Genomic DNA, 27497 nt, shown 5'->3' with positions numbered 1-27497 from the left:
CGCCAAAGGTCGCAACTAGATGCGTTCCGCTGTGTTGGCACCATTAGTGGTGCCCGTAATTCCTGTCTTTACGTAAATGGTTTAAACGTAATTAAAAGTAAAGTGCAGTTCAATAGAAAAGACAAATAATGTAAACAAACGCATTTACCTTTATGTTAGGGACAACAGTTTATATAACAACACCTTATATTTATATCAGGTACTACATAAAATATATGATTTAGTATTTTACTGAGAAATACTAGCGGACACAAATTACATAATAAGCCCTTAAGAAATTGCATATATGAGGGAAAAATTCGACCCATTATTACATAATAAAACTTTTAGATTATACGTCAAATGCTAACAAAATCTGTCATATTTGTTTACATTATTTGTCTTTTCTATTGAACTTCACTTTAAGTAATCATTTTTTTTTTGTTTCATGCCATTGTTTTATTATTTCAAAATAATGGTATAGTACCTACAGTTTGTATTACTGCGAAATAACCCGGGTTTTAGTAAGAAAACTGATGTATGGAGTTAGAACTATTTGCTTACTTATATTATATTTCTATGGTAAAATGTATCTAAATCGTTAACTTTCGTACTTTTTACAGAAAAGACGCTATTTTTCCCGAAACTTTTGACCCTTTTCAATTGTTTTATGTTCCCTTGTGTTCAGTACCAAATTTGTCCACGCTATGGGCGCGTGAGTCAACGGTGAATTTGCATCGAACGTTGTCTTAAATTATGCGCAAGCGCTGCGCACATAGTATGCGCTGGTAAATTAGGGCTGGCAACTTATTTTTTTTTTTCGAATGGAAGATTTGATGACAAATCGTAAATTGCGTAGCAAGTGAACACATTTCAATTCTCATAATAATCTATTAGAACTTTGTCAGTCCGCTAATGTAATATTAAATGAGAAGTTTAACTATAACTTTTAGGTAAGATACATCTTTAAAGAATACCTGACCTGAAGACCTGACCAAGTCTGCGTATAAAACGAAGTTATTTTTACATGCAAAATTGAAGCTCTTTGAGATACATATACTATATTTATTATGTTAGCTACCTTTAGCTACCTCTGCTCGCACATTAGTCTGCGTACTAGCGTTCGTAGGGTTGAATTAAAAATAGTACATTGTGCAACGAGGGGGGTAAGTGAAATTTTGGAAGCGAGGATGGTAATTTCTGACAGCCGGAGGCTGGAGGGAATTAATGACCCGAGTTTGCAATATTCTTACCCCCGGAGTTACGTACAATGTTTTTTATCACACTTGCGAAGAAAAAACTAAACTTTAAACGAAATAATTCTTAACATTCGTCCGCCATGTTGTCATTTCTTGACAGATTAGGTAACGAGGTATTTATTATGTCACATAGTAAGCAAAACTATGTGACATAATAAATACATGTTGTTTTTATTTTATCTATTCGGCATTCAGCCACGGTTGAAAATTATGTAAAAATAAATTAATAAAATTAAATATTTTTAAACATAAACAAAAATATTAAATTATAAAAGACAGTACTTAAAGAGTAAAACTTATTTCCGCTACTTAATTTGTATGCATTAGTGACATAATTTAAAAAAAGCCTTAACTCCCTAGGGAGTTATAGCTATTTTTTTCACAATCTATAACTCCCGTGGGAACAATATGCCTTTGTTCTTCAGTACACCTGCATGATATAAGATTTTTTTCGAGCAAGTGTGATGATAAAATATTTTTTAGTAAACCTTCACAACATAGGTAGATATTATGAAGGATTTGTTTTATACTTCATGGTCCTACTCTCGATAGTGTAGGCTCAACACAACCGCTCAATTTATAGATCAGTGTAAATTTGATTGACATCATAACGTGACGAACGCGTTTGCGTTAAGTCTCATTTTGTATAGGATTTTGAGTTTCCAAAACGTTCCGCTTGGCGCGCTCTTACTAAATCCAATACAAAATGAGACTAAACGCAAACGCGTACGTCACGTTTCGAAATCGAATTTATTTACACTATTTATTTTATTCTGTTTTTAGTATTTGTTGTTGTAGCGGCAACAGAAATACATTATCTGTGAAAGTTTCAACTGTCTAGCTATCACGGTTCATGAGATACAGCCTGGTGATAGACGGTCGGACGGACGGACGGACAGCGAAGTCTCAGTAATAGGGTCCCGTTTGACCCTTTGGGTACGGAAACCTAAAAACGATAGAAATAAACGAAATTTAACTACTCAAAACAGTAAAATTTACTGTCTTTTCGGAACAGTACAATTTACTGTTTTGTTCGATAGGCTCTTATGGAATTGTTTAAAGCATTATGGCGTTATTAATAAACGTTACCGGCCTGAATTAGCTATGAATCGTTTGTCTCTATCTGTCATTTTGATTTCTGTATTTGTCAGAAAGGAATAAAACAAAATTTAACTAAATCAGGCCCGTAAAGTTTTATGAATAAGGGGGATTAAAAATTAAGACAAGTAATATTACTTTGCTAATCCGCGAGAAAATAACGTGTTAGTCAATCAGTGCTAACCCGTTATACTTACTTGCGTATTTTTACATCAATGTTCCCACCCGCCCACCGCAAAAATAAATACGCAAATCCTCAGGAGATGCTGGAGATGTTGACGGTATGACACCCGACAACATCTCCAGCATCTCCTGAGGATGCCTCGTAGAGAGGCGAAACACGTGTCGAGTTTTGTACTTTTGGTGGTGGGTTGTTATATTTATTTGCGTATTTATTTTTGCGGTGGGAGGGTGGGAACATTGATTGCATGTAAAAATACGCAAGTAAGTATAACGGGTTAGCACTGATTGACTAACACGTTATTTTCTCGCGGATTAGCAAAGTAATATTACTTGTTTTAATTAGCATGGATTTCCGCAAAGTAACGCCTGATTCTATTAATTATTTGAATAAGGGGGTTAAACATTAATGCAGCTTCAATTGTTTTAAATGTTTTTTTTTTCCTCGTGCGTTGAAATGTTTTTATTTTATTTACTGTTTTGAATCTTTCACTTACATAGGTTAATTCAGAGGCAATTTGTATTTAACTTTATAGTTAGAAATAGGTTTTAATTTTTAGTGTAAAATTATTTTATTGTGTAAAATCCTTTTTGTATTATAAAATGTATTCTTCATTCAGAGATTCATATGAAGAGAAATAATGTAAATTACTTAAGTAAAATATGTATGGTTTTATTTTAATTTTATAGCTTTTTCGATGTTGTTTAAGTTGACGACATTGACAAAGTTTTAGTAACATCAAGTTTAAAATTTCAAGAAACCGACAAAGCAGGAGCGTATTTACACTAGGGCCAAGGGGGCCATGGCCCGGGGCGGCAGGCTGCAAAAGGCGGCAAAACAGGGTCTTTTTCCTTAAATGAAATACATTATGATCACTTTTGGCCCGGGGCGCCAAATATTTAAATACTCTGCGAAAAAGCTGAACAGTGTAACGTTCACAGATTTAAATATGTAACGTTAGATTTTTTTGAGAATACAAAGCGCTGTACGTTTAGTTTTTGCACAATTTTTGTATGTCAACGCCATCTAGCGGACTATTTCCCCTTACGCCAATACTTTGTATAGGAAAAATGTCTGATGTGTCAATAGTCCGATACTTACTTGAAATACCAATACACTAATCGTATATGTAACTTGGTGTCACGCATAGATGGCGCTGTTATTCCAACATAATATTATGCTATACGAAATTGATTACCATCAGGAAATTTTGAAACACTTTAGTCTTGTCTAGTAGGTTTAGTACGGTTTGACTGAAGGAATAAAAATAATAATTTGAACACGGCGCGGATAGTCCGGCGGTTCCTCTCTGCGGCCCTGAATACCGGCAGCTTGGGCCCTGCCCCGCTGCTGGCGGCACCCTAAGCTAGGTTTTTTAGGGTTCCGTACCCAAAGGATAAAACGGGACTCTATTACTAACACTCCGCTGTCCGTCCGTCTGTCCGTCTGACACCAGGCTGTATCTCAAGAACCGTGATAATTAGACAGTTGAAATTCACAGATGATGTATTTCTGTTGCCGCTATAACAACAAATACTAAAAAGTACGGAACCCTCGGTGGGGGAGTCTGACTAGCACTTGTCCGGTTGTTATAATATGTTTATATCTTCTTCTTCACGTGCCATCTCCGTCCAGGAGGTTGGCGACCATATGTCTATATGTCTCTCTATGTTCAGTCATGCGAATTAGTCCATCTATGCTCTTCACTTTTAACCAGTCTCTTATATTACCAAGCAGCAAGTATTATTATTATATTATAAGCAGCGTATTTTGGACATATATATAGAAACAATAAATACAACCTACTGAAAGTAATAATTGAAGGAAAAATTGAAGGCAAGCGTGGTCGTGGTAGAAGGCGCACATCATGGACTAAAAATATAAGATATGTTTATATGTATTTTTTATTCTTCTTGTACTTGTTTTTGTATTTTATTTTTATATTCATACTATAAAAAATCCTAACTTCAGAAGAGAAAAAATAAAGATAGTATGAATTTAATTGCAGAGGTTGTCAGTCATATATTTACTAGCCTTTGGTCATTCAGTCATATATTTACTGATTCTGTATCTACAGTTAGAAGCAGAAGTGCCAAGTCCAGGTGTCCAAAATAATATACTGCACAGACCCTCAACAAAATTTGCTGTTTACAGGGTGCGTAGACAAGATAACAATCGTTAATGCTCCGTAGCTAACTAAACGCAACTGTCTCTGTCGCACTAATATGGAAATATGGAAGAGTGATACAGAGAGATAACTTTTTGGTGAAGGGCTAATGAGATGCTTAAATAAAGTACAGAAATTATTACGTCACTTTTTATCGCATCTGTCATCGGCTTTCGCGATACGTTTTTTACTTTTCGATTGGAATTTATCGATATATTGTCTTTATGGCTACGTTTCCTTATTTATTATGTTATTTGATATTTATTATTTTCAACTGTACCATCCGTAAATGCGCATAACCGCAGACTTTTATTCTCAGAATTATACCTTCCGCTGCAAAATATCATTTTAAAATGAGAATATCTATAATGTTAATCCATATTCTTTTTAACCGACTTCAAAATTTCTAACTCAATTGATCAGAATTCTTGTTCCATTTTCATTTAGTAGATCTTACGATGGGATTCTGAGGAAATTGAGATACCTCTTCAAATACTATGGGCATATTTATAATGGTCTCGGTATTTTTTACAAGTAACTCGTCCAACGGCCTCGGCCTCTAAAAACGGCGACATAAGGGGCCCACTGGTTACCAGTTCGCCGGACGATTTCGGCCTGTCAATTATTCGCGGTTGTCAGCTTTTGCGAATAACTGACAGGCCGATATCGTCCGGCGAACTGGTAGTCAGTGGGCTCCTTTAGCCTCAACTCAAACCCTGCCTATGTGGCAGGGGTTCTGGGTTCGAATCCTGGTAAGGGCAAATATTTGTGTGCTTAACACCCATTGTGCCCAGAGTTACGGATGTTTTCTATTTATACCCGCATTAATATATATTTACATATGAAATATTTCGCCGGCCTATCTACCTGGCCACAGCACAAACCCTATTGAGATTACTGTGGGACTGGGCAATGATTTATTGTAACTCAAGATAGGTCATTCATAAGCATTCCAAGCCTTTAGTCGCACCTGGGCAAGCGAGAGATGTGGATGTGCTAACGAGCTCCCGCTCACCGAAAGAGAAAGAGACAAGCTGATGTTTAACAACGAGTATGACAATAATGAATAGAATGCGAAAATTCTGAGGCGTTTTCACATGGGGTTCGTTAAAAAGCAGGTATTTAGGGTTCTCAAGGTTGGCCACGCATAAGTGGCTTCTCCGATGTTGCTTATGTCCATGGGCGGCGATGACTGCTTCCCATCAGGCGGCTCGTCTGCTCGTTTTCTGCATATTACATGAAAAAAAACAGGTTTCTTCGTAGGTATAGAAATAAATATGGAAGTATTTTTAGGGTTCCGTACCCAAAGGGCCAAACGGGACCCCTATAACTGAGACTTCGCTGTTCGTCCGTCCATCCGTCCGTCTGTCACCAGGCTGTATCTCATGAACCGTGATAGCTAGACAGTTGAAATTTTCACAGATGATGTATTTCTGTTGCCGCTATAACAACAAATAATAAAAACAGAATAAAATAAATATTTAAGGGGGGCCCATACAACAAACATATATTTTTTGCCGTTTTTATAAATAATGGTACGGAGCCCTTCGTGCGCGAGTCCGACTCGCACTTGCCCGGTTTTTTTATTTGTGCTCCTTATGTATGAGTATAAACTATCTATAGTTATACAACATCATTAGGACTGGGTTGATTTGTGTAAGAATATCCCTTAATATTCATTTATAACCTTGTGAATTTGCTCACAGAAAACATTTTCTGGGAAAGTGGAACTGCTGATGAAGACCATAAACTGATGACTTCTTATAATCGTGTTTTGAAGTCGATTCCTCTTTTGTTGATGTGAGTAGACTGTGGGGAAATATATAGTTTAATGTAACGTGCATACTTATTACAAGCGAGATAACAGTCGCGTTCTGTCGGCTCTGATAAGGGTTAGGGCTGCACCGGTGTCGACGATAGTCGATGAATTTTATCGATGAAAACGAACTATGAGGTTGGTCACGGCGAGCTTCAATAAAAGTAGATAAAACCCTTTTTGGTTTTACCACATCTGTCTAAACACAAAAGCATCCTTGAAATACCTTCGGTATATATTAACGCTTTCCTCCACTTTTACTTCCTTTTCAATTAAATTTTGTTTGTAAAGATATTGCAAAACCAGTGGAAAAAATTCTTAAATATTTTTATACAAGTTGCTTGGCGGGAGAGGAGCTAATGATAAGGGTGTAAAATTAATGCAGAATATTTTGTCCACCTCACCGTTTAGTTTCTGCTGACTACTAAGAGGTACATAAGAGCATCTAGCTCTTTGCGGTGGGTACAAGCTTTAACAAAGCACATCTCACACTAATTGTCAATTGTAAGCATAGTTCACGGTCACCACGCCACGTCACCCATACGCTACGCATATTAATGTCATTTGCACACAGTCCGCAGACTCATGCTCGCCTCTGTCAACGCCTCAGTTTTCATCGACGTTTCCCCGCTAGTTTATCGATAGTTTTACTACACTATAGTAATGTTGTTGTAACCAATATTGTGCCGCTGTAGCTTGAAGCGTTCGTCACTCTGTGATACATTCATTTCGATTTCCTCTATATTTTACCTTATAGCTGTCTACTGGAGTCAAATAAGCAGTGTTTAAACAGTGTAATCATGGATTTGACGTGAAGTGTTGTGAAAATGTTTAGATTTAAACGAGAGAAGACGTGGTATGGAGGGGTATGTTTTTAAATAACATTTAAATTGTAGTTTGTATTTAATATATGGTAAAAGGCGGTTTTAATAAGTAAAAAAGTTTCGTCTTGCTCTAGGTAAGTAAATAATTATTACAATATTTTTAGCATGTCAGCCAACAGGACAATCATTTATGAAATCCCATTTTATACGTTTTTCAATTATAGGCTTTATTCTAATCTAAACTTTAGAAAAATATCAAAAAAACTTCAAAAAAAACTTCAATTTTTTTTTTGTAGGTACACAAATATGTTTACAGAGGTGTTAAGATTAACCTAATTAAATACAATTCTTGGCTAGGAAGTATACTAGTCAGTTTGCTCTGGCTCCTACACTAGGCTCAGCCTGTCTCGTAGGTAACCCAGACTCAAATGAGTTTATACAATTGATACTTAAAGCCTATAAGAAGAGGAAATACTAAAATATTATAATTTTACATTTTTACAATTAAATTAATAAACAAGCAATTTAAAACTACTTATCGTCCATCTTTCGTTTCTTTTTATTAGGTTATATAAGTATAGATCGTGTCATTCACGAAGACGCGTGCCTTGAAGCGTATTGTTATGTTGATAAAGGTTAGATTTGACAAATCTGCACGTCATCGTGGATGACACGAACTATAGAGTCCGTCTAAGAAAACTTTGAACTGACTTGATCCGCACAAACACACATTTTGCCACTGCACCACTTTGCTGTCTTTTATCATACTCACATACACAGTAGGCCCCAATAGAGTTCCTTGGGGCATACCTCCTACAAACGTCCTGACGACATGTCTTGCTTAGTAGTGACCCTATCTATCTAGCCAATAGTTCCAGGTACAATGCTGGTAAGGGCATTTATTTGTGTGATGAGCACGGATATTGATTCATGGGTGTTTTCTGTGTATTTAAGTATTTATATATTATGTCATTGTCTAAGTACCCACAACACAAGCCTTAGGTATTAAGCTTTTTGTGTGGCTCATCAATTTGTGTAATTATGTCCTATAATATTATTTATTTACCTGTGTTTATTACGCATCATTTATTGCTAATATTATACTATCTGTGTAGCTCCTTTACATATCTAGTTACGTTTTCAACGTAACACAAGGCACATTTAAATACAGGTATATGTTTCAACTATTAATCAATATGATACAGGAAACTTACAGTTTATCGTTTTTGTGAATTAAGGGTAACATTTCAGTCAGATAATATTTTATGAGGGAGAGGAAAATGTGTTAGTTATTCATAAAAACCGTTAAAAGCATGATATGTTTTAAAATAAAACGAGCATTAAAATGTACATATACCATAATGGAAGAGCTACGAATAAAACGCCGATTGACAAAGATACTTATTACGAACACCTACGTTATAAGGGCATAGTTGAAGGCACGAGACCTCCCTCTAATAGAGTGTGCTCAAATTACTGCACATATGCAATTAAAAGTGCAGAAGGCCATGGGGTTAGCGAAGAACAGAAGCCTATGGAGGAACCTGGTCTTCAACAGGTCACGATCCTCAGCATTGAGGGAACTACTGAAGAAGAACGAAATGTAGGTACATTATGGCAACATATGGCGCGCTATCCAACAAACAACGCGTATGAAAAGGCTGTAGCAGAGTAGATAACTAAGTTTAAGAGGGATGAATATCTTTTCGAATCTAACGAAATAACGGTAATTTTTCTATTCCATTTTCGGGATAAAACGGTTTCCACTAACTAAATCTTAACAAATCACTTTGATTTTGATGTCGATCGCTTCAACATAATATATTCGGTTTCGCTTTTTCATTTTTTTTTTGTTTTGCAATATTTGAAAGAAAGGAAAGCCTATAAATCTAATTTTTCATTGTGTCAATAATATCTATACTTAAAAATCATGGAGAATGGATAATATTTCGAAGTGGAAAAACGTTTTCTCTTTTTTTATGGACGATCACGCGGTATCCCTCTTAAGGAAAAATGCCGCAGTAATAAAAAATGCCGCAGTGATGAAAAATGCCGCAGTGATAAAAAACGGCTTTACATAGTTTCCACTTTATGTCCTATTGATATAATAGGACTGAAAGGAACAGTCGAATTATGAACTTATTTATTGAACAATGTTACACAAATCGATCCAGTCCCACAGTAAGCTCAATAAAGCTGTGTTATGTGTACTAGACAACGATATTTATAATAGGTAGATATAGAGAAATCCTTAAATATTTACATAGAAAAGATATAGAATTTACAAATAATTTGATATACACATGGCATATTAAGACATCACAAAAAGTAGTATAATAAATAATATAATAAAATAAAATCTAGGCAATCTAGATGCACCATTTCTTAGCATCTACAACGTAAACCGTAACCATAATGTATATTCTAGAATCGTCGTTTAAGTATAAACATATAATATGTATATAGGGCCTGTTTCACAATGACCAAGTAAGTATTGAATAGCTAATTAACAAATAAATTAACTCCCAGATAAAACTCCCTGCAAAACTTAGCACTATATCTACCCAGTTAAGCTTATTTGGAAAGATTGTGAAACGCCAACCATGACTTTATTCGTTAGATAAGTGGCAAGTAGCTTATTTATGACTTAATATTTGAGTTCAATATGTTCAGTTATACTTTATTTAATAAATAAAAACAAGTACAATAACAAAACTACTTAAATAAATAATTTTAACTTATACCCATCTATCTTAGGTCCCCTAGATCTGTCCCCTGCGGAAGGGTGCCTATAAGGCTGGCCACATTCCCACACTGAATAGTTGCCTATTCTTTGGTCTGTGCTTTGGTCTAGGAATAAGCCATCCCTAGGTTCACCCGAAGTCTCCATAAAGCTTTTATTTAGGCCCTGAAAAAGTCTATGGGCGTCACGACTCCACGGCCCCAGAGGAGGTCCTCTGGGAAAAATGCCGATCTCCTTCCTTAGGTAGGTACCCTCGAACCACGTTCGATGTGTTGCCTCCCTATCATACTTACGTTTGAATTTACAAGTGCGACAGAGAGGCAACACGTCGAACGTGGTTCGCGGTAGGCCCTCAGGTTCTTCCGTTTAGTTGTCGAATACCTATGTTCAATATTAATGTAATCATGCCACATTTGCTATTAAAGCATAAAATTAAACTTAATACCTACCTGATGTCAGTTGACAATTATTTATTTTCCTTATTAAATGTTTGTTATTTAAATAGGTACATAATGTAAGCATCAAATCGGTTTTAAAATATGCACATTGCTGGGAAATTACAAACCTGAATTTCCTTATATACCTGAATTAGAATGTTATTATTATTGCATCTTCATACATAAATAAATACCGACAAGGAAAAGTGGTATGAAACAGACAGATTTTAAAATAGCCACTTACATTTTTACTTTTTAGACATAAACATGGACTCTATAAGTATTAACTACACGAACCTCTTAAGCCTTAAGACTTAAGGGATCCACTGATTACCAGTTCGCCGGACGATATCGGCCTGTCAGTTATTCGCAAAAGCTAACAATTGCGAATAACTGACCGGCCGATATCGTCCGGCGAACTGGTTATCAGTGGGGCCCTTTACTCTCAGCCTCTTCCCCTGCGTCAGTCTAATCAAGTTCATGTTCAAATACCTTTTACGTTCGCAAGCGAAAATTAGAAAAAAAAATGGTCGTTTCTTAATTGCTTATATGAATATAAAATAGGAACAACTTTATTAACTAACAAATTATAAAACGATTATAAACTCGTTTTTAAATTTATTACAAGGTCATTTTTTGCAGGTGCATTGATTTTGTATCATCAGGTCATTTCTGTTTATTACATGTATTATTGTCTTCACCAAATCTGAAGAATTTAAGTAAAATTTTCATTAGCATCGTAAATCGTCACGATATTGCGTTGGAGAGAACCAAAAATAGACCCGAGAAAAACATTTTTTTGAGATTTGTTTATATAAAACTTCTCAAACATAATACTACTTATATCTAGATTATCGAACACAATTTCTAACCTTCATATTTTATCATTCCAGGAGTGCACCGAATCCAAGCCAGTGACAGTGAAGTCGTCAGTGCGTCAGTATGAGCGTCTGCAAGACTGGAACTTCGAGCCGCGGCGGATGGACGACCGTTACGGCGTCGCCGGCAGCCCGCCGTTCCAGAGGCTACATAAAAAGATGAGTAAGTGCAAAAAACACTTCAAAAGCTCTATTTTCATATTAAAGCCAATATGAACACGTGATTAGTTTCGCTTCGGCGCGACCCAACTGCTCTTTACTTTGAACGCTTAAAGCATCATTATTAAATGGTCAAACAGATTAGAATAGAATAGAATAGAATAGTTTATTGCATATCACATTACGATTAGCCATGTGATGAATCAAAACACACTGGTGAAACATAAGTTCTCCGTGGTTTAAGCATGTCGGCAAAACTGCTCCAAAGGCTTCATAAAAATATGACCTTTTTACAATTTCTAAATCGTTGTAATACTTTTTTATCCACCGACTTTTCTTTGACAACATTTTTTTCATTTACTTTTTTGCTTTACGGCCATTTCTGTTCCCATTATTGTCAGCAATTAAATTGAAACCAAAATCCTCTTTGAACAAACGACAGTAACAAATATTTTTTGATAGTCTTTTGTCACTGTCATTTTGAAATTTGTGTGTTGGTAGAAAGTGACAAAACTGAACTTGAGGTTGGCTAAATTTTATGAACAAGGTGCAGCAATATACTTAAAAAAATTATATTTCCTTCAGGCGGCTCCTCCGAGAATCTCCTAGCTGCTCGTCGCCCAGTCCACTTGCCGCTCCCCGCCTCCTCAGCTTCCTCGGGAGATAGCCTGGACGTGGAGGTCAGGGGAGGCTCCGGCTACGGAAGGTCCAGGAAGTCCAAGAGCCTGGTGCCTTCGAAGAGGGGTCTGCGGTCCCCGGTGCCGGCGCCGAGGACGGTGCTGCCGGACAGCATGATGATTAATGATGGGGTAAGAACCTCAAGAATTCTGTAATATTTTCCACCAATAATACCTATTGCGCTGGATGTATTAGTCTACTTGCTTTTATCCGCATCGTCGATCAGTCAGCAAGGTCCTGTCAATTGTAAAAGAAATATTTTATATGGATTTCTTCTTGCAACTAATAGAACATCTGCTGCAACAGTAAATCTCACCCTTAGCCTTACTTCGTGTAAATACATTAGCCGTTCTATTATGTGATTTTATCTAATAAAAATCCAGTTAGAGTGATGTCATTGCTGATTTTACCAGTTTAATCTCTGTCAAATTAACAAACCCTTATTCCTTGTTTGAGGCCTATGTATATGTACGTACCTACCTAGATACGCCAGTCGTCAGGATGTTAACGCCAGTTAAAAAACTTTTAAGTGGAGGCAGCATTTGAATAGCAAATAGGTAATAATGAGATAATATATTTTCGGTTCTTTTATCTCTCAATGTATTGCTTACAGGCCCTATCTTTTGTTCCCCAGTTCACCGTAATCCACGAAGGGCCGGTGAAGCGCACGAAATACTTCGAGGGCGGCAAGAAGAGTAAGAAAAACTGGGTGGACTGCTACATGGTGCTCACGCCGTCGGCGCTGCTCAGTTACAAGGATCTCAGGACGTATCAGGCTTCAGTCAGTATCTATTTTATGGAATAATCACAAAGTTACCTTGCCTTTGTACAAATGATGTCCGTTATTTCCTGTTTTATGTTCTTTTTTACAATAAAGTGTTTTACTACTACTGCTAAGTTACCGTTTGCCATTTATTATATGAGCGCTGGAAAGTGCAAGTAATACACAGCGTTTAGGTATGCTGCTTTCAACCCAGACGGTTGAACTTGATATTTCGGTTCGTACCTATGAGTGGATCGTTTGAACGAAATGTTATTCGATATTTAAAAGTTGCTCTCTGGGAAAGGAAAACATCGTGTACCTTCATTATCTACCCTCTTAGGTAGAACGCCCCGCAGCCCGCTTTCTTAAATGAATGCTCAAATTCTTGGGATTAGGCCAAAAGTTGACCCCGGGACCTTTATGATGCAATTGGAAAATCACTAAGAAAACGAGGATGAATATAGAATATTAGAAACAAAGGGAGAATGAATAAACCTCATTCGTAACTTTATAATTGTCAAAAGCAGTTGTTTCTGCTTAATATTTACACAATCATTTTAGGATGAAGCTGAAGATGATGTTGAAAGTGATGCTTATAAACTTGTATTCACAGAAGATGTTGAAGCCTCCTGGCACACCGCCGAGCCCGACCGCGCCGCGTCCGGAGCTCATCCTCCCCCTCAAGAACGCACACGTCATACAATGCGTCCAGACGCAGACCAGAAGGTAAGTCATGATGGAGCTGGTAACCTTGTGTCCACAGAAGTTGCTAAAGCCTTCTGGCACGCCGCCAACTCACCGCGTCCAGACCTTTAAACAAGTCACGAAAACCTTGTATTAACTGCTACTTAAAATGTGCATCTTAAGGTAGGTACTCAGGATGAATTCGGAGGGTTTTAAAACTGTAAATCATTTTAGTCTCAAGAAAACCTATTTAAAATCCTTTAAATTAGGTTATTTCTGAACACTCTCGAGTCTCCTCCACTTAAATCTGATTGGTTATACTTAAGCTCTAATCACCCTCATATTTCAGGTACACAAAATCAATCGAGTTGACGGTCAGCCACGACCGCTTCCTCCTCCAAGACGACAGCGAAGAAGGCGCCAAACGGTGGCTCAGAGAGATACAGAACGTCATATACAAACTTGTAAGTACTTTCACGAATGCCTTTCTTGGTGCCTATGGTAATTTATTTATTATAGTAGGTACTTAAACATAAACGGTGGGTAAAGTGTCATTGAACCTTATTATTGACTCCTAACTCCCAGTAATTAAAATTTCCCGGCTACCTTCAACTTTTAAAACGCCCATGAAATGTTCAATTTAGATATCGATATGGCGTCAAAGGGACACCGCGATATATGACAGTCCATTAGATTTCTAAGATTAGCTCTCATCACAATAAAGTATAAGATTCGTTTAGACATCATCACCAGGCGCATTATGGATGGCTATATCGAGCGAGCGAGACAGCATATACGGCAGATAACAACTGCACAGAGTGCCCACTGGTGCAAATTACGACGGTTGAAAAACAAACGGCGGAAACTGGTTTAAATATCTCTGGTTTACTATCATATGCTCAAGCAGCCGAAACTGGGTCATCTAAAAGTGACGGAGAAGAAGGTGTATGGGAAAAGCAACGTTCAAAAAAATCGAGGAAGGTAAACAAATATGTTGGTAAGCAAGGAAAGGCGTCGTGCGGACCGAGTAGTAAATTTAAAGCGGCTGCGGTGGATCTCAAAGTCACCAGGTGGCTAGATCACTGTATTACTACTAGCGCTGCCTTACAGACAGTCAAAAATGTGTGGATTAAAAAAGACATTATGTGGTCAGATCACTTGCCCTTATTTATACAGTGTAACTTGTTTAGAGTTAAGGCGAAGTTGAGTTGCCCTATTAACAATAAAAGTAATAGAGTTATTTGGGGCGAAAGAAAATCTGAACAGGTGGAACTATATCAGAGATTGTGTGATAAAGGGTTGAAGAAAATTGATTTCCCATGTGAACTTACACACTGTGCTGATGGAGTTTGTTCTTGTGAAGGTCATAGAAACTTACTGCGTATTATGTACAGTGATGTCATAAAAATACTGTCAAATGCGGCAAGTGCGTGTTACAGACAGAGAAGGCCACAGAGAAGAGGTGGTTATATCTCTGGCTGGAATAGATATGTCGCTCGTTATCACAGGGAGGCTCGGTTGCATTTTCTTATCTGGGTTCAAGCTGGGAAACCTACGTGTGGCCCAGTATATCGCAATATGTGTGAAAGTAGAAAGGTTTTTAAACGCAAGTTAAAATGGTGCCAAGATAGACAGGAACAGCTAAAAATGGATAGTCTAGCGTCGTTGCATGCCAGTAAGGATTTTAAAAACTTTTGGAAACAGACGAACAAGTTAAATGTTAAACCGGGCCAACCTACTGATATAGAAGGAATAAGTGATTCTAATGATATCGCTAACTTGTTTAAACGGCATTTTAGCGTCCGAGCCGACACGCACGGGCAGGGCACGACCCGCACAACGGTTCGGGCGGTCAGTGCTGAGATGAGTGGGACCGGTCGTTCTGTCATATTCACGGCCGAGCAGGTTAGAAAGGTTATCCAAGGAATGAAGCGCGGGAAATCACCGGGTCACGACAGTCTCAGCATTGAGCACCTCAAACATGCGGGGGTGCATTTGCCTAGAATTCTCGCTCTTTTATTTAATTTATGTCTGGGACATGGTTTCTTGCCTCATGAGATGACGAAGACGATTGTAGTCCCCATAATAAAGAACAAAACCGGTGATGTAGCCAGTATTGCTAACTACAGACCTATCTCACTTGCCACCATCCTCGCTAAGGTGTTTGATGCCCTATTAAATGACATTCTTTTGCGGCATATAAAACTGCATGATGCCCAGTTCGGGTTCCGGGCTGGGTTGTCTACAGAATCGGCAATTTTGTGTCTCAAAGGGACTGTCAAATACTACACAAATAGGAACTCACCGGTATACGCGTGCTTTCTAGATTTGTCGAAAGCTTTTGACACCGTATTATACGACAAACTGTGGGACAAACTTGAGGGCGCGGGTGTACCGGCTGAATGTATATCTATCCTGAGGTATTGGTACGGTAATCAGCAGAATCAAGTGAGGTGGGGCTCGGCTTTGTCAGACTCGTATGGCATGGAATGTGGTGTGAGGCAGGGGGGACTAACGTCTCCTCTGCTTTTTAACCTATATGTCAACGACCTCATAGGCGAGCTCAGCAACACACATACAGGCTGTCATATAGACAATACGTGCGTTAACAACATTAGCTATGCTGATGATATGGTGTTGCTGGGGCCGTCGGTGAGGTCAATCAGAGATCTCGTCGCGATTTGTGAAGCCTATGCGACGGAACACGGGCTCAAATATAACTCGGACAAGAGTGAACTGCTTGTTTTTAAGAGCGGTAAAGTGAAGCCAATGAATGTTCCGCCCATTAAGCTGAACGGCAGCGCACTTCAGGTGGTGACCCAATTTAAGTATTTAGGTCATGTAGTCACCGAAGACCTGAAAGATGACAGTGATCTTGAAAGGGAGCGTAGAGCGCTGGCAGTCAGGGGTAACATGATTGCTCGCAGATTTGCTCGATGCTCTAAACTGGTTAAAGTGGCACTTTTCAAGGCATATTGCCAATCTTTTTATGCGAGCAGTCTGTGGGTGACATACACTCGTAAGGCTGCCAGTGTTCTGCGCGTCCAATATAACAATATTTTCAGGATGCTGATGCAGCTGCCCCGATTCTGTAGCGCGTCAAGTATGTTCGCGGAGGCGCACACAGATGGGTTCCACGCAATTATCCGCAAGAAAGTGGCCTCCCTACTCAGTCGCGTTCGAAGCAGCAGCAACAGCATCCTGGGCCTGTTTGCTTATAGGTTTGACTGCCCCATTTATGATAAATGGAGGCAAATAATGCTCGGCCTTGTGTAAAAATTATGTATTATATTTTGAATTATTAATTTGATTATTTTAATTATTTGGTTATTGTGGAATATTATAATTATTATTGTTGTTATGTATTATCTATTCTAATTTATAATTATTAAGAATTTCATTGTAATTACTTTTTGTATACGAGTAGGTGCTAACATAATTTAAGGAATTGTAACTAACATTTTTCTTTATGGGCCCCGGCCTGAAATAAACGGATATTTAATTTAATTTAATTATATCCACGTGATAAAATAAGTGCCACTTTTTAACACCACTCGATTGAAAGAGACGAAAACCTGTTAATATGACGCTTTTACGTTGATAAATACCACTATCATATAATTTCGCGATGCGCACTTTATATGCTGTTCTCCTATTCTCCTGTTCACATGTTTGTGACTGTCACGAATAAATGTCTTTTATCTTATCCTGTCTTATATCTGTACAAATGAAAAACTGACAACATCTCTTTTCCCCAGGGCCCACCTACCGACGACAACCTGTCAATCATGAACCAAAGCAGCAACACGGACCTCGAGAGCCTGGGCCGCACGCCACCGGCATCGAGACACTCCAACAGGAGCAAACAGAAAGGTATTTTATAAAACTAACTTTGAACTGCCCCCCTGTGTTGGTCCTATACTGCGATAAATTTTCCACCGAACACAACAATCTACCCAGATCCACCTAACACAGCAGCAATGATTTAAAATCTATCAGTCATGTAAGTCATGTTTCAAATTGGAAAGAAACAAGACGCGGCATGCAGGTTCTGCTAGGAGTCAGAGCAGACAGAAATGCACATTCTCTGTTCCTGCGGACCACTAATGTCAAAAAGGAGTACCTACTTAGGGCGGCAAGTATTTCAACCCTATAAGCTATAGAACATTACGGGCATTATGGACTTTCCTAGATTCAATGGGCATTAGTAATAAAGTTATACTGGCCATGATAGATCGCTGTTTCGTCCAAAAGGCCCAAAACACTACAATAATAAATAAATAATGATGGAAAGTCTAAGAATTAATGACAGCTGAAGTAGACGAAGTAGAGAAGTGTAACTGAATTGACAAATATCAGCTTTTTTTCTACCAGATTTATCGCATAATGTGCAGCGCCATATATGTGTATAGCAGTTAAAGTCATGATACCAATTTGTCTTAGACTTTACAATCAATCGATATTGAAATGAACATCTTTACTTTCAGGCAACTATTGGCCTATTATAAAATATATCTTGAAACTAAAAACACACAATTATGGCTGCGATGCAGTCCGCAACCCCGCAGTGTCAGGGAGCCGGCCGAACTTGACACTCTTCGGCCAAAACTCCTCCTTGCAATACTGAAATACTATTTTTTCCAATACTGAAAGATATCAACCGTACGTTTCGCATCAAACAGCCATCCACCGAGCATCCATACCAACAGCAATTCACCGATTAGTTCACGAAAACTGGTTTGACGATGTCGATGAAATTTATGACACATCAGGGGCTCAAAAAATGAGAAACAAACGTAATTATTCAGACATTCTTTGGGAAAGTCTTTTATTAGTTTTATATTATCCTTATGTTATCTTTAACAATAATAATTTTGAGCTTTGATCATCCTCTAAAAATATCCACTAATATTATAAGTACATCCTCATGATAGAAATCGGTATAAATGACGTCAAGATTTGGCCTTTGCTCGTAAGATTTGGATTTCAGAGTCATTACATCATTATTATAAATGACAATTAAATCTTTCGACATAAAATTGTAAATGTACTTAATATTTATGTAATAAATAGAAGAACCAAAACATATACTAATGCATGTATTTATTTTGCCAATTCATTGTGAGATGAGAAGTTATACGTTTAGTGAGTTACGGAAAAAGCTTACGTTAAAATTAAATAATAATTAGGTCCACTGCCTATGCCTATAATATGTAAATTTTCTGTAAATTTGCACTAGTCTCTGTTTTTGCCTAAATTATCGTCGAAGCCTGAGATAAATGCATTGTTTTCCTCCACCAATCTGCCTGAACCGGAAAAACGATATTAGCACATCAGCTTTGTTGTTCAATTGGTACTTGGTACATATTCCGAACGATATATATTATGCTTGTGGTCGACTGAGTCAACTTTTCCTCATTCAGTGAGTAGATTCAGTTTAATTGACATATTTAGTCATTCTCTAGTTCAGAAGTATTTATTGTCTAATTCCTATGAGTAGAATAGCGGTTTGCGAATTTTATAATTCGATTTATAACCATTCGACAGTGTAGGCGGTTCTGTGAACGGTGAATTATCTGAGTCTTTAATTGCTATACGATTGTTTTTATTTACTTATACGAAGAATTCCTAATAACGTTTATTGTTGTTTAAACTAGTTTCCTAACAGTGGTAAGGCGTTTATTATAATTGAGTTCATAAACCTTATTATCGTTTGATATTTCATTGTTGTTGTTTTGTGAATTGAAGTCAATTATAAGAAAATGCCTACTAATATTTGTGTTTTCTTGGGTCGAAAGTAACTATAGTGTAGAAGCCATTTCGTTAATAAAAATGTGCAGCTGTATTCCTACAAATGGACTTCTGCGGACTGATTCTTGTAAGATATTAATGTCTCATTTGTTTTTTGTACATAATTTATTTGTTTTGGTTTATTTGAGGCCAAATATTTACTGGATTTGTTTCTTTTCTCGATGACTTATTTCAAGTCTGTCATTTGGAACGATACATACTCTATGTATTATTTTTATTGTATGTACTGGATGTTGTAAAGTTTTTATATGCATATAGTCTTATACGTTTTGTTTGTAGAATATGTCCATAATAACATGAACTTCTGTATTCATTTCCTAATGAAATACAAAACGTGATATTGTCGGACCAATATCGTTTCTCTTATCAGTTCATGTACATATTACGAATCAATTACCCTTATCACACCCATTATCAATCCGATAACTAAAAGATCCTGTGCTAAACCTGTATATCAGTTCTGTATTGACAATTGGACAATTAATTTCAAAACCTATTTTACTTTTATTTTACTGACCAAAACACTCGGGTTTTCGTTCAGTACATAGACATATTGTAGTAGTGAAGTGGCGAATAAGTGACATTAAAATTATATTAGTGAAATGATACATAGATGACATTCAAAGAATGCCGCAAGACTAATGATTTATGGTTCGATCTTATATTATAATACATTTTCGTCTAGTTTCTGTAAAGTTCAATTGTAGTGCTTTTATCCGGAAACCCCTTTTTGTTTTATCTGGTTGACAAATTTTTAATCTTAATGATTATCACAAGACCGATAGATGAATTAGTTGTGTTTATTTAATGACACTACCATTTTGCAATGGAATGCGAAGTCATATTAGCAGTGGCCTATAGTGACAATGGCGGTTCAAATGTTGTCATGAGTACAAATAAAAAGAGCCCTGCGGAAAAGAACCTTGCGGAAAAGAATCATAAGAATCTAACAATTAAGGACCATAAAAATGTAACGGGTAGTAACGAAAAGAGTCTAACAGAGCAGAACCAAAACACTCTAATAGATAAGAACCAGATTAGTGCAACGGAAAAGAACCAAAAGAGTCCGAAGGAAAAGAATCAAAAGAGTCCAACGCATAAGAACCAAAGGAGTCCAACAGAAAGTAAGCAGAAGAGCCCTACAGAAAAGAAAATTCCAGAAGAGAAACAAGGGAATTATTCCAAACTGAAGGATTTCTTCGGGTCGTCCCACAATTTGAGCGAGAAACGTGATAAGCATGATAAAATAGAAAAGAAGAACAAAGACAACAAAAGAAGTGACAGCAAACGTTCATCGCGTATGTGTTCTTTTTTATTTATTTATCTCGTGATTTAATCTATATTAAATATTTTTGTTTCCTATATTTATTTTATATATAACTATTTTGAAATATACAATAAAAACGGCACATCGGTACCTCATTGTGGTAATTATTATCTATTTATATTCGTTTTGTTTTTGAAAGATTGATTTATAACTCGTATTTCGTTCAAAATTCTAAATAGATTATGTTGGTATCAATATTATCATTATTTAGTTACGATAATGTGCCTAGAATGATTAATAGCCTTTATACGTTTGTTGAATTTAAAAATAAATAAATTAATTAAATAAAATAAAAATAAAATATCTTTATTTCAGAACATTACATTCCATAGAAAATTGTTAGTAAACGAGGTACAGTTCATTATTGCTACATGTTAGTACATATACTCAAATATTTTCAAAAGATAATTATAAATAATTGTCAATAATATTATTAACAATGAAATCACAATTTATAATAAAAAATACCGTTGGAATATATTTTTCTTATTCGACACTTTTACAATTGTTTGCTAGAAAAAGATAATAATTAGCAGATGCATTTACCATCCCCATAATAATGACGTCTTTTAAAGGAGCATTTTTAGCATGTTAATATTTCACTTTCACAAGATCAAAAAACCCCTTAACCTGACGTTTACGTTTGAGATACCGTTATCAATCATCTATCAGAACTTTATCAATAACAGCGATATCTTCAAAGACAGTCTCTTATGTTTTACCAACTCAGGTATATTTCAGGTCAATCGTCAATTCGCTAACCAAGTTAACTTTAGGCAAAAGAAACCTTCATCGCCAATGATTCTATTTTTCATTATTTTTCTAAGCCTTCAATAACTTCTCTAGCAATTCTGCAGTTGGTTGCAAAATGTATAAACATTGTTGTACAGTGTTCTCAGGATTAACATAAGGTAAATAGATTATTACAAATATTTCTGGATACTGTGTATGTCCCTATTATTTCTTAGACTGTTGTTTGTTTCTAATTTATATTGTTCGTCAGAAACATCTTCAAATACTGTGTCGTATCTCGTTCTAACATTGTTCGTTTCACTTCTTCTGTGGTGGTGGGTTCTTCAGTTGACTTGCTAACTTTACTGAAATTATGTCTCGATCATAATGGTCTAAATTATGAAATTAATTGTGATTATATTCAATTGATACTCTTTATTATTTTAATCATTCATTGAAATCATAGAGGTTTCGAAAATCAATCAACCATCAGTGTCAGAATTGGTCTACCAAATGTTTTTATGCACTCTTAATGGGGAAGGCAAGTCAATGACTGTCTCGAAATCTATTAGACAAGCATCATCTACATTTGTTTACCAGCCTTTCGCAGTCATGAGTACAGTATTGGTTATGTTTGATATTTGCAATGTACACTTTTTTTATGATGCCCACTATCTTACACTATAAAATGTAAATCTATTCTATTTTGAAAGATACAGCACTTTTCTACTATACCTGACTCCGCTCTACAAAGATACATCACATTTTTGTTATTAGATACCTACCTACTTACTTCAGAAATATGAGTGTCTTCAATATCTTAAACTAATTAGTAAGGTGATTATTTAATTTTAACTTACGCTGGGACCTGTCTTACATACCTATTTTCCGCATCTTCATTCATCAGCTTAAGTTTATCTTCTTGACTTTTTGCTTTCACATCTGTTCATGCATTATATTCTAACTCTGTGTGAACAGAATCGTCGATTTTTCCCGCCATTTGTGTCTATGCTTTCTTTTTTTTCTTTTACACGGCCTTGATTCTTTGTTTTCAGCCGGCGGTAGCAGTAACGAAGATCTCAGCGATTGCACAGAGCCACCGAATAAAAGTCACGTCAGAAGCAGACTTAAGAAGTTCTTTCTCAAACGCCCGTCCATGGAGCAACTTGTCAAAAAAGGGATCTACAAAGGTTGGAATCAGAATTATTAAATTGGTGTGAGGAGCTTGCACTTTTTTTTATCAGTTTGCACTGGCTTTTGTATCTCGGTTGATGGTTTTTTGATTGTGTTTGATACATATCCACTGAGGAACAAAAATATAGGTTTAGGTTACGTAGTGTAAATTTTACTGGTGATTTAGTGATAGATGCAATGCATTAGTATTTGTAGACATCCTAATAAAAAAAAACTTAAAATATAGGTACCTACTTTAAATTCAACAGAAAATATAAGGTGTTCTATATTTTGACGAATTTTAAGTTGTGAATGTTTTGTTTATTTGGATGCTACGTGTAGTTGGTGTTGTAGAAGATATTCAATTAAATTGTAGAAATGGTCAAAAATATGAAGAAGTTAAGGAACTTGGTAAACTTATTTGATTATGAAGGAGATATAACCTTAAGGGTAATAATCTTTCTTTTTATTTACTCGTATTTAATCCATTTTACTATAAACTATGATTTAAAACATTTTAATTGCCAAATATATAATATGTACTCTCCTTACTTCTTCATTACCTATGTATTCAATTTATATACTTATAATATCATTTTAGTTTAGGAATGTTTAAAACAATTTTTTATCGTCTATCGAGTTTTGTAGAGCTTTGGTAGAGATTTTTTAATCATTTAACCAGTTTTGGGTGTATTTTAATAGCATTATTTCATTGTTTTTGTATTATAAGTTGGAATGTAAAGAAGAGCATTTATTGGTGCGAGTGTTTTATTTTATTATCCAAACCTTAATTAACTAAGGATCAATAATCCTTTGGGTTACGGTGAGTGGTTGATTTTATTAATACAATTATTTCTAGTTTAATTTTAATTTTATATATAACTAACTATACATAACAAATTATAATTGTGTTGTCAAGTTTTCTCTATCTGATCGCTAATGTTAATTGTAAATATGATTGGTTTTTTTCGGTTTTCCTGACCCACTTATCACCTTATCTATTACATAGCTAAGACCGCTTCCTTCAAGTTTACTACTGTCATCATAATTATCTAATAAATGTTTTTTTATTTTATTTTTAAAATAATGCGACCTCTATTGTGTGGATTTTGTATTAAAAAATCTAAAATAGAGATCTTTATTAAGCCTTACACAATTAACAATTAAGTTCTTTCAAGTGCGTAACGGATAATTAATTACTTACACAGTGGAATTAAAAAAATACAATGTCATTTTCCCACCTACTACCTAATCAGCCCTATCAAACAATTTTATACAAAATCAGTTTCGGCAGTAGATCGGGCATGGGCATCAATAAAAAAAATAAAAAAAATGGTTTCTTTAATATCTAGGATATAAAACATGTAAATAATGTGCACATAGGGGTAATTCCACGAGACTGTAACGTCAGCTAACAATTCTTTCGTGTGTTCTTACATTAATTAAGCAAATTTAAGTGTCTGTATGTCTGGCGTAGCCCTACAGGTAGATATCTGGATACTTAAATTTGCTTAATTAATGTAAATACAGGAAAGAATTGGTAGCTGACGTTACAGTCTCGTGAAATTACCCACAGGTGAAATAAAAAAAACACAGAGTTTAATTTTACGTAAATTTTCCCCAGATGAGCCTGTCTTCGGCCGCAATCTCTCCGAGGTGGTGCCGGCGGACGCGAACCCGCGCGTCCCGCTGTTCGTGGTCGCCTGCATCAAGGAGATCGAGAGCAACGAGGAGAACATGTGCACCGACGGGCTGTACAGGGCCAGTGGGAACCTGAGTCAGGTGCAGAAGATACGGCTGGATGTGAGTTTTATTATAGCTAGTCGATTTACAGCGTCTCAAAGCAAAGGGATCCCAGGGAAAGTTTCTTAAATTCAAATTCACGTTCGGACCACAGAAGAAACTACGAAATGCTAAGCCTCAACCGAACGAATGGCTTTCTTTTGGTCCAATAACGCTAATAGAGAGGTCAAAAACTTGTTGGTCTTTTATGTCTTTGCGTTTGAGGTAAAATAAAGATTATCCAACATTTGAGGTCTTGACTGGTATTATTTATGTGGATGAAAATAGGTATTATTATTGATGGTGATGATTTTACAATAAAAAATCTCATATTTGTTTTCCCAATTCCAGATTGATCAGAACAAGCTGTCGTCGATTGAGGAGAACGCAGACATCCACGTGCTGACCGGATCATTGAAGCTCTTCTTCAGGGAGCTGAAGGAGCCGCTTATACCCTGCAATATGTTCGACAGGGTGCTGGCAGCTTGCTGTAAGTATCACTATTCTAGATCGATCAGAACAAGCTGTCGTCGATCGAGGAGAACGCAGACAACCACGTGCTGACCGGATCATTGAAGCTCTTCTTCAGGGAGCTGAAGGAGCCGCTGATACCCTGCAATATGTTCGACAGGGTGCTGGCAGCTTGCTGTAAGTATCACTATTCTAGATCGATCAGAACAAGCTGTCGTCGATCGAGGAGAACGCAGACATCCACGTGCTGACCGGATCATTGAAGCTCTTCTTCAGGGAGCTGAAGGAGCCGCTGATACCCTGCAATATGTTCGACAGGGTGCTGGCAGCTTGCTGTAAGTATCACTATTCTAGATCGATCAGAACAAGCTGTCGTCGATCGAGGAGAACGCAGACATCCACGTGCTGACCGGATCATTGAAGCTCTTCTTCAGGGAGCTGAAGGAGCCGCTGATACCCTGCAATATGTTCGACAGGGTGCTGGCAGCTTGCTGTAAGTATCACTATTCTAGATCGATCAGAACAAGCTGTCGTCGATCGAGGAGAACGCAGACATCCACGTGCTGACCGGATCATTGAAGCTCTTCTTCAGGGAGCTGAAGGAGCCGCTGATACCCTGCAATATGTTCGACAGGGTGCTGGCAGCTTGCTGTAAGTATCACTATTCTAGATCGATCAGAACAAGCTGTCGTCGATCGAGGAGAACGCAGACATCCACGTGCTGACCGGATCATTGAAGCTCAGTCTAAACTAAGTATGCACTGACTTGAAAAAAAGAGACATTAATGAGATGACATATCCCCACTGTCTTTGCAAAAACCATGTAGAGTTAGCTTGGTTCTATTCTAACTTTTTACGTGTCTTTAGAATAACCATATATTGGAAAGAGATGCAAACATTGATTAGATACAGGTTATATACGATTTATAATATGAATATGAATATAACGCAATCGAGATTGTCTGTCACAAATGCTAGATAAACTTTTGATATTTTGAGAATTAGCTCTTTTGCTGAATTTCGAATCGCTCCTGCAAATTGTTTAAGTTATGCTATACCTAAATATCTCACAATAATCCAAAAATCATCTTCATACCTTTTTCATAAAATTATTTTTTTTAGACGAAACTGCAGTAAAATGGTCTATCTTAAGTGTTAATATCTAGAAAACATCTTGCACATAAACCTTCACAATTCATAAATAAAGACATTTTTGAAATATATACAGGGTATCTAAACTTCTTCATTTTGTTAATGATGATTATTTGTTTATTACAGCAATAAAACCAAGAGAAGCGAAAATCAAAGAGTTCCGTGATATAGTGAACTCACTACCGCCGTGCAACCGAGACACACTGAAATACCTTCTGGAACATCTATTAAGGTAACTTTTACTTTGATTATTGTATTATTGTCACTATAATGTAAGTACCTATGTTCTTGTAACATGCCTAGTGGAATAGATTTAATAAATTTATCTTCTACCAATACCGACCAAAATTGCGCTTGCCCAAACCCTTCTTCTTCCCATTTTGGACTACGCTTTGACTGACGTTTCATATCCTGATCTAACGGAGAAGCAACTTAATAAACTTGAGCGCACCCAAAATATCTGTATCCGGTTTATATTTGGGTTACGCAAGTATGACCATGTTTCTCTTTTCCGCTCACAGCTCAAGTGGTTGCCTATTCGTTTTCGTCGTAACTTTCATATTCTGTCTCTCCTATATTCTATTCTTTTCCTTCCAGCAACTCCCCGCTATCTCAAGGAGTATTTTAACTATCTAAATTCTGTGAGGCTGTCGCGCAGCCTGCTTCTCTCCGTCCCATCTTCTTCTACAAAATTTTACAACACTTCATTTACTTTTCAAGCTGTCCGACTCTGGAACTCCTTACCCGTTGGCATTAGACGCGCTCAATCTCTTGCTGTGTTTAAAAAATCACTCAAAGAACATTATTTATCTCTCCCTTAGTGTTTATATAGTACATAGTTATTTTTAGTCTGTGGCTGACATGCTGCTGTCATATTTATCTATGTTTCGGTTAATTTTATATATATATGTATCTGTATGTTTATGTATGTCTATTTTGTATTCCTTATATGTGTATGTTTATTCACTGTAATTGTGTGTGTGAATGTAGGCTTCATAACGGTTTAGCAACACCTACTTATTCGATTAACTTCTCTATTTCCGCTACCCAAAGGTTGTCTGGAAGAGATCGCTTTTTAGCGATAAGACCGCCTGGTGTCTGCCTCTACATTTAATCAATTGTTTATTTTTCTTGTATCTTTTTACTGAGGTGTGCCAATAAAGAGTATTCTATCTATCTATCTTCTTTATATAATCTTGGTCTTTAAAAAGTTGTGACAGCAATATCAGCTTCTTTTTATTAATAACTTCTATAAAATCATTTAACCTTTTTTTTCTTGTAACTTGTCTCAAAACTCCCGAATTGTTTCGTTAGTTTCTCTCAAATTAGAAAATACCTTGCTTTCTTTTTATACTATGGATTTAATTTCTAGCAGAAACGTTA

At 36.6% G+C, this 27497-nt stretch overlaps 1 protein-coding gene across 3 annotated transcripts in view; it reads left to right on the top strand.

Annotated features, from left to right (window-relative positions):
* The window catches only part of LOC133528946 (uncharacterized), an 84146-nt gene that overhangs the window by 51763 nt on the left and 4886 nt on the right, over window positions 1-27497 (top strand). The window contains exons 3-12 of one of the 3 annotated variants that reach the window (XM_061866463.1): window positions 11398-11545; window positions 12127-12350; window positions 12854-13000; window positions 13599-13708; window positions 14016-14130; window positions 17425-17539; window positions 22592-22726; window positions 24334-24512; window positions 24843-24981; window positions 26241-26346. In XM_061866463.1, the coding sequence (XP_061722447.1) occupies window positions 11398-11545; window positions 12127-12350; window positions 12854-13000; window positions 13599-13708; window positions 14016-14130; window positions 17425-17539; window positions 22592-22726; window positions 24334-24512; window positions 24843-24981; window positions 26241-26346 (1418 nt within the window). Of the gene's footprint in view, window positions 1-11397; window positions 11546-12126; window positions 12351-12853; window positions 13001-13595; window positions 13709-14015; window positions 14131-17424; window positions 17540-22591; window positions 22727-24333; window positions 24513-24842; window positions 24982-26240; window positions 26347-27497 lie in introns of all 3 variants that reach the window. The other 2 variants (XM_061866462.1, XM_061866464.1) reach the window with 2 other exon arrangements.

This window comes from Cydia pomonella, chromosome 20 (genome assembly GCF_033807575.1).
Source record: "Cydia pomonella isolate Wapato2018A chromosome 20, ilCydPomo1, whole genome shotgun sequence".
Taxonomy (NCBI): domain Eukaryota; kingdom Metazoa; phylum Arthropoda; class Insecta; order Lepidoptera; family Tortricidae; genus Cydia; species Cydia pomonella.
This window is presented reverse-complemented; position numbering and strand designations above follow the sequence as displayed.